General features: G+C 40.0%; 1 protein-coding gene across 3 annotated transcripts in view; it reads left to right on the top strand.

The window, feature by feature from the left end:
- dph6 (diphthamine biosynthesis 6) overlaps positions 1-13,758 on the top strand; it is a 197,351-nt gene that overhangs the window by 50,990 nt on the left and 132,603 nt on the right. For all 3 annotated transcript variants that reach the window (XR_009825261.1, XR_009825262.1, XM_062041427.1), the window contains exons 4-5: positions 2,623-2,696; positions 2,839-2,957. Coding sequence is in view for 1 of the 3 variants with exons in the window: in XM_062041427.1 (XP_061897411.1) it covers positions 2,623-2,696; positions 2,839-2,957 (193 nt within the window). In the remaining 2 variants the exon portion in view is untranslated. The remainder of the gene's footprint in view (positions 1-2,622; positions 2,697-2,838; positions 2,958-13,758) is intronic.

The raw sequence follows: 13,758 nt of genomic DNA, 5'->3' as shown, positions 1-13,758 counted from the left end.
AACTCCACATGTGTTCATTCATAGTTTTGATGCCTTCAGTGACAATCTACAATGTAAATAGTCATGGAAATAAAGAAAACACATTAAATGAGAAGGTGTGTCCAAACTTTTGGCCTGTACTGTATATAATTTATATCGTATATTATTGTCCATGTCACGCAACCCTACAATTTACATACTGTGTACACTTGTTTCATGTAGTTGATACCATATATCATATACATACATAAGGTGTTGGACAGGAGGACACAAACGTTAGCAACATTAGCATAGCTATGTAAGTTACAGTTCTAACGTTGCACTCACATTTTACCAACATCATACTAGCGTAACCTGTTTGCTGGAAGAAAAGAAAATAATTTGCAGCTTCCGCATCTGTAGCTGACTGACAAATAGTTGAAAGAGCACCAGACGATATTTTAAGATGTGTGGTGAAGCCTGCCTTTCTTTAGTACAAACCCCAAAACCAGTGAAGTTGGCACATTGTGTAGATCGTAAAAAAAACAGAATACAATGATTTGCAAATCCTTTTCAACCTATATTCAATTGAATAGACTGCAAAGACAAGACACTTAACGTTCGAACTGGAAAACTAAATTTTTTGCAAATATTATCTCATTTGGAATTTGATGCCTGCAACATGTTTCAAAAAAGCTGGCACAAGTGGCAAAAAAGACTAAGAAAGTTGAGGAATGCTCATCAAACACTTATTGGGAACATCCCACAGGTGAACAGGCTAATTGGGAACAGGTGGGTGCCATGATTGGGTATAAAAGCAGCTTCCATGAAATGCTCAGTCATTCACAAACAAGGATGGGGCGAGGGTCACCACTTTGTGACCAAATGCGTGAGCAAATTGTTGAACAGTTTAAGAACAACATTTCTCAACAAGCTATTGCAAAGAATTTAGGGATTTCACCATCTACGGTCCATAATATCTTCAAAAGGTTCAGAGAATCTGAAGAAATCACTGCACTTAAGCGATGATATTACGGACCTTCGGTCCCTCAGGCGGTACTGCATCAAAAAGCGACATCAGTGTCTAAAATCTATCACCACATGGGCTCAGGAACACTTCAGAAAACCACTTGTCAGTAACTACAGTGTGTTGCTACATCTGTAAGTGCAAGTTAAAATTCTACTATGCAAACCAAAAGTGATTTATCAACAACACCCAGAAATGCTGCCGGCTTCGCTGGGCCCGAGTTCATCTGAGATGGATTGATGCAACGTGAAAAAGTGTTCCGTGGTCTGACGAGTCCACATTTCAAATTGTTTTTGGAAACTGTGGACGTCGTGTCCTCCGGCCCAAAGAGGAAAAGAACCATCCGGATTGTTACTCAGTGGCCTAGTGGTTAGAGTGTCCGCCCTGAGATCGGTAGGTTGTGAGTTCAAACCCCGGCCGAGTCATACCAAAGACTATAAAAATGGGACCCATTGCCTCCCTGATTGGCACTCAGCATCAAGGATTGGAATTGGGGGTTAAATCACCAAAAATGATTCCTGGGCGCTGCCACCGCTGCTGCTCACTGTTCCCCTCACCTCCCAGGGGGTGATCAATGGTGATGGGTCAAATACAGAGAATAATTTCGCCACACCTAGTGTGTGTATGACAAGCATTGGTACTTTACTTTTTTATAGGCGTAAAGTTCAAAAGCCAGCATCTGTGATGGTATGGGGGTGTATTAGTGCCGCAGACATGGGTAACTTACACATCTGTGAAGACACCATTAATGCTAAAACGTACATACAGGTTTTGGAGCAACATATGTTGCCATCAAAGCAACGTTATCATGGATGCCCCTGCTTATTTCAGCAAGACAATGCCAAGCCACGTGTTATAACAGCATGGCTTCATAGTAAAAGAGTGCGGGTACTAGACTGGCCTGCTTGTAGTCCAGACCTGTCTCCCATTGAAAATGTGTGGCGCATTATGAAGCCTAAAATACAACAACGGAGACCCCGGACTGTTGAACAACTTAAGCTGTACATCAAGCAAGAATGTGAAATAATTCCACCTGAAAAGCTTCAAAAATGTGTCTCCTCAGTTCCCAAACGTTTACTGAGTGTTGTTAAAAGGAAAAGCCATGTAACACAGTGGTAAAAATACCCCTGTGCCAACTTTTTTGCAATGTGTTGCTGCCATTAAATTTTAAGTTAAGTTTCTCAGTTTGAACATTAAGTATCTTGTCTTTGCATCTATTCAATTGAATATAAGTTGAAAAGGATTTGCAAATCATTGTATTCTTTTTTTATTTAGGAATAACACAACGTGCCAACTTCACTGGTTTTGGGTTTAGTACATTGTGGGTGCCTCTAATCTTGAAAGTGCAGCGAACAAGTAAGAGTGATGCGTTCGATGTTGAACATCATTTGAAAGCCTAATTTTAATGTAAAAGTCACCTTTAATAACACCAAACCATACTAGTCACTCCACCTCCAGCTTGCTGACTTACGTCTGATTTGAAATGGAGTTCTCTGCCCCTAATTGGATCCAATATGCATCTTGCAGTGTTAAAAAGTATTCCGAAAAAGGACAATGTGGTTAAAATGTACACTTGATTAATAATTGTGCATTGTATAAAAACTAACTTTGCATTTAAACTTCCATCCTCTCCACAGGAAAAAGAAGGTGTTGAGGCTGTGTCTGCAGGAGCTATTCTTTCTGATTACCAGCGGGTCCGTGTTGAAAATGTGTAAGTCCTATACAATGCACACAGTGCTTCTGTTTTTATAATAACTTATCTGGGTCTGAAGCTCAACACCTGCATTTTGACTTACTTATGACTGAAGTCCTTCTGGCTTTTTACTTTCCCCTGACCCCCAACACCCCCACAGGTGTCTGCGTCTTGGTTTGCAGCCTCTAGCCTACCTATGGCGCCGAGACCAGGAGTCGCTGCTCGCTGAGATGATATCATCTGACCTCCACGCCATCCTCATCAAAGTTGCCGCCTTTGGTGAGTCCGCCTCCGCACTGGTCAGCCATTTCCCCTTTCTCCTCTAAGGAGGTTTTCTTAAGTACTTTTTTGTCACTGGAATGGAAAGAAAATGTAGATCAGTGATAGAAAGGCAGGCTAAGAAGAAGAAGAATGCCCCTAATCATGAATCTGTGGCTTAGTGGCAGTGTTGAGACGTGCGCCAGAGGCAAAGGTATTGAAGCAGAGAACAATGTGAGGAGATAAGACGCGCCGAGGGATGGAGGGGCGTGTAAGGAGCACGCGGCGCTATTGTGCACAACGTGAGGTGAGGCTGGCTGGTTTGGCAGCTGAGAGGTAATCAGCGTTGATTGCCCGCTCCTCCCCGTCACATTCAAGCTGTCAATAAGCGACGCATGTCCCTCGATGTGCCTCAGTACAGCAATGTTTCGCACTAAAACTGAGTACTCGTTTACGTCGCTCAAGTTCTTCCGTGCCGAGGTTAATGCGGCGTAACCTGCGCCCTACCTGCCTGTTTTGGAGCCTGAGGGCAAGGAGATCAGATGACGGAGAATGTTAAGGGGGAAAAAAACTTTTCTTGGGCGCAACATGGTTCAAATGTTCAATGCGATGCTTTTATAGAGACTACAGTTTTCCAGCAAGAAATGATAATTGCACTTAATAACCTGACCACTAATAATCATTTGACAGTTTCCTCGCTTTTAAAAACGTGTCTTCCTTTTTGTTTGATAAATGTGTAGTGGGAGGATGTTTTTGTGAAAAAAAATACTCTAATTGTACAAACCCCGTTTCCATATGAGTTGGGAAATTGTGTTAGATGTAAATATAAACAGAATACAATGATTTGCAAATCCTTTTCAACCCACATTCAATTGAATGCACTACAAAGACAAGATATTTGATGTTCAAACTAATAAACTTTTTTTTTTTTTTGCAAATAATATTTAACTTAGAATTTCATGGCTGCAACACGTGCCAAAGTAGTTGGGAAAGGGCATGTTCACCACTGTGTTACATGGCCTTTCCTTTTAACAACACTCAGTAAACGTTTGGGAACTGAGGAGACACATTTTTTTAAGCTTCTCAGGTGGAATTATTTCCCATTCTTGCTTGATGTACAGCTTAAGTTGTTCAACAGTCCGGGGTCTCCGTTGTTGTATTTTAGGCTTCATAATGCGCCACACATTTTCAATGGGAGACAGGTCTGGACTACAGGCAGGCCAGTCTAGTACCCGCACTCTTTTACTATGAAGCCACGTTGATGTAACACGTGGCTTGGCATTATCTTGCTAAAATAAGCAGGGGCGTTCATGGTAATGTTGCTTGGATGGCAACATATGTTGCTCCAAAACCTGTATGTACCTTTCAGCATTAATGGCGCCTTCACAGATGTGTAAGTTACCCATGTCTTGGGCACTAATACACCCCCATGCCATCACAGATGCTGGCTTTTGAACTTTGCGCCTATAACAATCCAGATGGTTCTTTTCCTCTTTGGCCCGGAGGACACGACGTCCACAGTTTCCAAAAACAATTTGAAATGTGGACTCGTCAGACCACAGAACACTTTTCCACTTTACATCAGTCCATCTTAGATGAGCTCAGGCCCAGCGAAGCCGACTGCGTTTCTGGGCGTTGTTGATAAACGGTTTTCGCCTTGCATAGGAGAGTTTTAACTTGCACTTACAGATGTAGCGACCAACTGTAGTTACTGACAGTGGGTTTCTGAAGTGTTCCTGAGCCCATGTGGTGATATCCTTTACACACTGATGTCGCTTGTTGATGCAGTACAGCCTGAGGGATCGAAGGTCACGGGCTTAGCTGCTTACGTGCAGTGATTTCTCCAGATTCTCTGAACCCTTTGATGATATTACGGACCGTAGATGGTGAAATCCCTAAATTCCTTGCAATAGCTGGTTGAGAAAGGTTTTTCTTAAACTGTTCAACAATTTGCTCACGCATTTGTTGACAAAGTGGTGACCCTCGCCCCATCCTTGTTTGTGAATGACTGAGCATTTCATGGAATCTACTTTTATACCCAATCACGGCACCCACCTGTTCCCAATTTGCCTGTTCACCTGTGGGATGTTCCAAACAAGTGTTTGATGAGCATTCCTCAACTTTATCAGTATTTATTTCCACCTTTCCCAACTTCTCTGTCATGTGTTGCTGGCATCAAATTGTAAAGTTAATGATTATTTGCAACAAAAAAAAAGTTTATCAGTTTGAACATCAAATATGTTGTCTTTGTAGCATATTCAACTGAATATGGGTTGAAAATGATTTGCAAATCATTGTATTCCGTTTATATTTACATCTAACACAATTTCCCAACTCATATAGAAACTGGGTTTGTAGAACGCCACATTTTAGTTTGTTTGCCCATAACGTGGCTGTTTCTGCAACCAACAGCATGCACTCTGACAACATTGAGGCAGTTGATGCCAATGGATGGATTTTTTTTTTTTATCACAAAGAAAAGGCAGCAATTTTTGGCCCCTGTCCACAATTTTTTATCAGGTAAACAAATAAGGAGGACCAGATTTGTGTAACAACAAGGAGGCAGTACAATGGAAATTAAGTAACTCCTAAGCCACAATGGTAGGTGTCCAAGTTGCTTTTTTGCTGTCAGGCAGCTAACCCACACTAACCTGCCGTCAAAGTGCCTGCACAGGGCTATCTTTGATTAATTCAAAAACATTTAAGGCGCTCTCTTTTTGTTTGCTTGACCATTTTGTAGCGAACCTTTCTGCAATGAACTGTGTGCGATCTGACAAGAGCGAGGCAGCAGAATGAAGGCTATGTATGTCGATTTGTATTTGTATTTTGTTTATTTAAAGGACAATGTACAGTTACATTAAGAAGATGTCTGCACCAGATTTCGCACCTTGCTAATTTCCATCTGTGGTCCTTTTATGGTGCATCTAACATCCACAATAAAATGACACAGGATTGAAAACACACAACAATATTACATTTACGTAATGATAAACAATTTTAAATACAAGTACAATACATAGAGGGTATGTGAATTACAAATCAGTGGGCGGTCCAGTTACAGTATTTTAGCAACTTCATTTAAAGTACAGAAGTATATAAAGTGCAGCATGTTTTATCAAAGTCCACATACAGTGCAGTAGCCATCAGATGATACCCATAAGGGTATCATTCAATAGCCATATACCCCATTGATATTGTCTACATAAAAAATGTTTGCGATGTTACAAGATAAAGGGTCAACAATCTCTTTATTATTCAAACAACACAACAACGGCAAGCTGAACTGTCAACGGGCATGCACACATAAAAGTCCCTTCGGTGCTCTCCAAAATGTTAACAACCATGTTGCCACAATAATAACACAATAAAATCCTTGCTGTCGTCGAATGACAAGACAATGGCAGAGACACGAGGCGGAGAAGGCAGGAAAGGCAGAGAGAAAGGATGAAAGTGGTGTGTTTGGGTTCCGCTCCTCTATAAGCCACGGCGATTCCCTCCTTCTTTCCAGGCTAATGTGTTGGCTTTTTTTTATCCATATTAAGTAAACAAAGTAGACAGAACTTGGCGAATAGTCAGAAAAGAAACACACGCACCGAAAAAGTGGCGAGCGAATAATGGACTGCGTAAACAGGATGTGACGTATGGGGCTCTGCCTATCCAAAATGGCAGCGCTTTGTGTGTACTGTACTGCACAGGAATTGACATCTCCAAAATGGCTGTGCCCTCAGGCTTCCAGCGGCAGACAAAATAAATGAATGAATGAAACATTCATACACTTGAGACATGGTTTGCACACAGAGGCACATTTGGCCCGATCTAAAAATTCAGAAATTGAAAAGTTCTTAAATAGAGGGGTTCGTAAATCGAAGTTTCACTGTATTACTAATCTTATGTATATGGTTAGGCCTGATCTTTACACAAGTACCTCAGCTCTTTAACATTTAATATATGGATAACTCATCTAATGCAATTTAAAAAAAAAAAAAATTGGATGATATATAGGCTTTTAGAGTTAAAATTGACAAAAAAACATGACATGTTGCTATTTTATTTAAAACTGAAGTTGATTGAGAGATTTGAGAAACAAAAAGTATTGTATGAATGCAAACATGTTTTATACACTCTAAACTCCCTGATAACTTTATTGTCATTTAGCTACTTTATGGCTCTACAATTTGTTTTGAGTGTATCGTTGGTATATGGAGGTATTTGAAGCAAAAATATTCAAATTGATCATGAAAAAAATTGGACAAAATAATTCCACAACCGAAGTTCAGGCCAAAAATAGAGCAAAAATTTACCTCAAAGGACAAGAAAGTCCGGAAGATGTTCTAAGGATCAACAATGGATTGATACATATATGATAATGAGATATATATATATATATATATATATACACACTACCGTTCAAAAGTTTGGGGTCACCCAAACAATTTTGTGGAATAGCCTTCATTTCTAAGAACAAGAATAGACTGTCGAGTTTCAGATGAAAGTTCTCTTTTTCTGGCCATTTTGAGCGTTTAATTGACCCCACAAATGTGATGCTCCAGAAACTCAATCTGTTCAAAGGAAGGTCAGTTGTGTAGCTTCTGTAACGAGCTAAACTGTTTTCAGATGTGTGAACATGATTGCACAAGGGTTTTCTAATCATCAATTAGCCTTCTGAGCCAATGAGCAAACACATTGTACCATTAGAACACTGGAGTGATAGTTGTTGGAAATGGACCTCTATACACCTATGTAGATATTGCATCAAAAACCAGACATTTGCAGCTAGAATAGTCATTTACCACATTAGCAATGTATAGAGTGTATTTCTTTAAAGTTAAGACTAGTTTAAAGTTATCTTCATTGAAAAGTACAGTGCTTTTCCTTCAAAAATAATGACATTTCAATGTGACCCCAAACTTTTGAACGGTAGTGTGTATATATATATACATGTATATATATGTATATATATATATATATATATATATATATATATATATATATATATATATATATATATATATATATATACATATGTTTATATACATATGTTTATATACAGTATATACTGTGTATATATATATATATATATATATATATATATATATATATATATATATATATATATATATATATATATATATATATATATATATATATATATATATATATATATATATATATATATATATACATACATATGCATGTGTGTATATATATATATATATGTATATATATATATATATATATATATATATATATATATATATATATATATATATATATATACAGTATATAATATATATATATTTAAATCACTTCTAAAAAAGACCCGTCCATCTTCTACCGCTTATTCCCTTCGGGGTCGCGGGGGGCGCTGGAGCCTATCTCAGCTACAATAACTATACAAAATATGACAAAAAATATAACAAAAAAGACTGTGATTTATAGATTGTTGATCCTCAGACCATATATAAATATATATATATATATATATATATATATATATATATATATATATATATATATAGAGAGAGAAAAATCTCCTGAGGATTGAGGAAAACCCCTCATGAAACAGGCCTGTAGAGATGAAATAGTCTTGTGTTTTTTTTTCCCACACATACATATATATATATATATATATATATATATATATATATATATATATATATATATATATATATATATATATATATATATATATATATATATATATATATATATATATATATATATATATATACACACACACACATACAAACTTACTACATTTTGGGTAAGCATTTGCTTTAAAAAAAAAAAAAAAAGAAGTTCAACACAGCTGAAGTAATTCAGTCAGTCACCTTATAACCCTGCTTTCTGTACCACAAACTCAACTAAAAAGCAAATTCTCAGCATTTCTAAAAGATTATAATTAAAAAGGAAAATCACCTCGGGTGTGTTTTCAGCGTGTAACTCGGCCTCCCACAGTATAGGCTATTGTGTGTGTCTGCGTGTGTACGTGCGTGGGCGTGCGCGTGTGTGTGTGTTGTGGCTACAGGTAAAAAAGAGAAGATCTTATCGCTGCGTCCCTCCGCCTCACTGACTCCTCACCTGTCCCGCGGCACTGGTAATTAGAAAGGAGACTATTGAATAGGGCCGCGAGCACCCAGGGGCTCTTTAGGCCATCCTCCTTATAATTGCATCTTTGTCGGGAGCAGGTCTGAGCAGTGAGGAGATTGTGTGACTCCACAACGGCGTACCTGGTGGCCTTTTTTAGTTTGTGTGTGTGCGTGCGTGCGTTAGCAAAAGACACAAACTTGAAGGGATTTTCCTTATGAAGGAACAAAAACAAGGTGTGGAGGTCATAGGTTAAGTCCCCCAATGAAATGACAGCCAAACAGCTTATGACGTTCTGTCATAATAATAGAAAGAAATGGCTTCCTATAGGCCCTCGTCGCTCTCGCTCTTCCTGGCAAGTCAATAAAGATTAATATTCCCTCGTTTGCTGCTCAGGAAGATAGGTGGAAATTAGACGTAAATGGATAAAGTATCTTTTTCTTAAGGGAGAGGATACAGCCTGATGACAAATCCCCGTAGTGAAAAGACAGCTGTCCAAATGCGGGATAATCCTCTAAGTGAATTCTCTGCAAGTTTGAAATCTGCACTGATGGCAGCTTAATACCTTGTAACAGAAGAAAATGTTGTCTTTGCTTCGTTGCAAACTTGTGTGTTTTCTTGTGGCTTTTTGAAAGAAAATGTACAAAAATCTACTAAACTAACCATTGTGCCACTGTGCCTGTGCAAGCTCTGTGTATATCCTCCTGGGAGTCTTCGTTAGGGATGTTCACCTTTTATGTTTCAACCGAAACAGTACCAATTCCCAGGTACTAAACCGTACCAATTTTCAGTATTTTTGTGTGTTCATTTAACACTGATTTGTCACCGATTCTGTTCATAACTTTTATGGACATAATTTCAAGGCGCAGTAAGGGTGTTGAAGGTATCTGGTTTGGTGGCTGCAGGATTACACTACCGTTCAAAAGTTTGGGGTCACCCAAACAATTTTGTGGAATAGCCTTCATTTCTAAGAACAAGAATAGACTGTTGAGTTTCAGATGAAAGTTCTCTTTTTCTGGCCATTTTAAGCGTTTAATTGACCCCACAAATGTGATGCTCCAGAAACTCAATTTGCTCAAAGGAAGGTCAGTTTTGTAGCTTCTGTAACGAGCTAAACTGTTTTCAGATGTGTGAACATGATTGCACAAGGGTTTTCTAATCATCAATGAGCAAACACATTGTACCATTAGAACACTGGAGTGATAGTTGCTGGAAATGGGCCTCTATACACCTATGTAGATATTGCACCAAAAACCAGACATTTGCAGCTAGAATAGTCATTTACCACATTAGCAATGTATAGAGTGTATTTCTTTAAAGTTAAGACTAGTTTAAAGTTATCTTCATTGAAAAGTACAGTGCTTTTCCTTCAAAATAAGTATAATAATTATATATAATTATAATTATAAAAATAATAATTTCAATGTGACCCCAAACTTTTGAACGGTAGTGTAGGTCTCTGCTTTTTGCAGATGATGTGATGGCTTCATCTGGCCAGGATCTTCAGCTCTCACTGGATCGGTTCGCAGCCGAGTGTGAAGCGACTGGGATGGGAATCGGCACCTCCAAGTCCAGAGTCCATGGTTCTCGCCCGGAAAAGGGTGGAGTGCTAACTCCAGGTTGGGGAGGAGATCTTGCCCCAAGTAGAGGAGTTCAAGTACCTCAGAGTCTTGTTCAAGAGTGAGTGAAGAGTGGATCGTGAGATCGACAGGCGGATCGGTGCGGCGTTTTCAGTAATGCGGACGCTGTATCGATCCGTTGTGGTGAAGAAGGAGCTGAGCCGGGAGGCAAAGCTCTCAATTTACCGGTCGATCTACGTTCCCATCCTCACCTATGGTCCTGAGCTTTGGGTTATGACCGAAAGGACAAGATCACGGGTACAAGCGGCCGAAATGAGCTTCCGCCGTATCCCTTAGAGATAGGGTGAGAAGCTCTGTCATCCGGGAGGACCTCAAAGTAAAGCCGCTGCTCCTCCACATCGAGAGGAGCCAGATGAGGTGGTTCGGGCATCTGATCAGGATGCCACCCGAACGCCTCCCTAGGGAGGTGTTTCGGGCACGTCCGACCGGTAGGAGGCCACGGGGAAGACCCAGGACACGTTGGGAAGACTATCTCTCCCGGCTGGCCTGGGAACGCCTCAGGATCCCCCGGGAGGAGCTGGACTAAGTGGCTGGGGAGAGGGAAGTCTTGGGTTCCCTGCTTAGGCTGCTGCCCCCGTGACCCGACCTCCGATAAGCGGAAGAAGATGGATGGATGGATGGCATTTAACACTGAGCTGATAATAATAAATGCTTTCCAGTAGTTATATCTTGTTTCATTAGGGGACGGCGTGGCGAAGTTGAGAGAGTGGCCGTGTCAGCAATCTGAGGGTTACTGGTTCAATCCCCACCTTCTACCATCCTAGTCACGTCCGTTGTGTCCTTGAGCAAGACACTTCACCCTTGCTCCTGATGGGACTGGTTAGCGCCGTGCATGGCAGCTCCCGCCATCAGTGTGTGAATGTGTGTGTGTGAATGGGTGAATGTGGAAAATAGTGTCAAAGCGCTTTGAGTTCCTTAAAAAGGTAGAAAAGCGCTATACAAGTACGACCCATTTACCATTCATTACACTTCTGGTTCTCTTAGGGGCGGTATAGCTCGGTTGGTAGAGTGGCCGTGACAGCAACTTGAGGGTTCCAGGTTTGATCCCCGCTTCCGCCATCCTAGTCACTACCGTTGTGTCCTTGGGCAAGACACTTTACCCACCTGCTCCCAGTGCCACCCACACTGGTTTAAATGCAACTTAGATATTGGGTTTTGCTATGTAAAAGCGCTTTGAGTCACGAGAGAAAAGCGCTATATAAATATAATTCACTTCACTTCACTCTTTTGCTAATACGCATCAATGTCAGTTTGTCCAAGATGTGATGCCGTTGTGAGGAAATAGTCTTTGCCTTTAAATTGTCTTTTGTTGAATCATACAAAGTGTTTATACTGTAAGTATTGTACTAATTACACACAATAGCTGTTTGATTGTAACGTGCATCTTAGTTGTAGTTTCCTAACGGGATGAAGAGAGCTGAGAGAGTCTCTCCTAGGCTGCCCACTATATGTAAAAGATGAATGGACATTTAAAATAATTTTTACCTTTATTGAAGACTCTAATGGTGGAGGGGGAGCCGCATTAAAGTTAAAGTACCGTATTTTTCGGAGTATAAGTCACCCCGGAGTATAAGTCGCACCGGCCGAAAATGCATAATAAAGAAGGAAAAAAACATATATAAGTCGCACTGGAGTATAAATCGCATTTTTGGGGGAAATTTATTTGATAAAACCCAACACCAAGAATAGACATTTGAAAGGCAATTTAAAATAAATAAAGAATAGTGGACAACAGGCTGAATAAGTGTACGTTATATGACGCATAAATAACCAACTGAGAACGTGCCTGGCATGTTAACGTAACATATTATGGTAAGAGTCATTCAAATAACTATAACATATAAAACATGCTATAAGTTTACCAAACAATCTGTCACTCCTAATCGCTAAATCCGTGTCCTCTGCATTTGACCCATCCCGATGTTCACCCTCTGGGAGGTGAGGGGAGCAGTGAGCACAACGTGGTGGCCGCGCTCGGGAATCATTTTGGTGATTTAACTCCCAATTCCAACCCTTGATGCTGAGTGCCAAGCAAGGAGGTAATGGGTCCCATTTTTATAGTCTTTGGTATGACTCGGCCGGGGTTTGAACTCACGACCTCTCAGGGCGGACACTCTAACCACAAGGCCACTGAGCAGGTATAACACCATCTTCGTACTTTGTAACAAGTTCCTTCCTCAATTCAATATTGTTTTTGTCTTTATCGAAATGCTGGCACTTACAACTTTATCTGGTTCTATGGTGGCTTATTTTGCAGTCATACGCAATAAAAAAAAAAGTGCAGAGACAGAGTCATCAATGAAATTCTGCAGGATGATACACGGGCAAACCAACTACTTTTGTTAAACCGTACAAAAACCGAAGCGGCATTTGGCGAACATTTTTGGTGAAAACCAAATCATACGAAAAGAAAACTGTTTTCAATGTTGTTTCTGGCGATGTAACCATTTTCTTGAGGTTTTAGTTGTAAATTGCACTAAAAGTTCAGCATGAAATGACAAAATTGGCCTTTTTTCTAGTACTTTAAAATGAATACCAGTATAGCTGTCCAAAAGCTGTGCCAATCTCTTGCAGAATCATCTTCTCGTAGTCAACAAACATACTGTCAGCAGGAAATTGGATGTTTTACCACTAAAACTAGGGCAAACGATATGGAATGCTATTTTCATATTATTTTAATACGCAGCACGACATTTTTGAACAATTTTATACCGAATCCTACTAAAATCCTACTCAGTGGCCTAGTGGTTAGAATGTCCGCCCTGAGATCGGTAGGTTGTGAGTTCAAACCCCGGCCGAGTCATACCAAAGACTATAAAAATGGGACCCATTACCTCCCTGCTTGGCACTCAGCATCAAGGTTTGGAATTGGGGGTTAAATCACCAAAAATTATTCTCGGGCGCGGCACCGCTGCTGCTCACTGCTCCCCTCACCTCACCTCCCAGGGGGTTAACAAGGGGATGGGTCAAATGCAGAGGACACATTTCACCACACCTAGTGTGTGTGTGAAAATCATTGGTACTTTTTTAAACTTTAAATATAATCAGAAGACTCTTTGATCTATACAAGACCTCAAAGGAAGTATAGGGGAACT

This window comes from Entelurus aequoreus, linkage group LG03 (genome assembly GCF_033978785.1).
Source record: "Entelurus aequoreus isolate RoL-2023_Sb linkage group LG03, RoL_Eaeq_v1.1, whole genome shotgun sequence".
In the NCBI taxonomy this organism is placed as follows: Eukaryota; Metazoa; Chordata; class Actinopteri; order Syngnathiformes; family Syngnathidae; genus Entelurus; species Entelurus aequoreus.
This window is presented reverse-complemented; position numbering and strand designations above follow the sequence as displayed.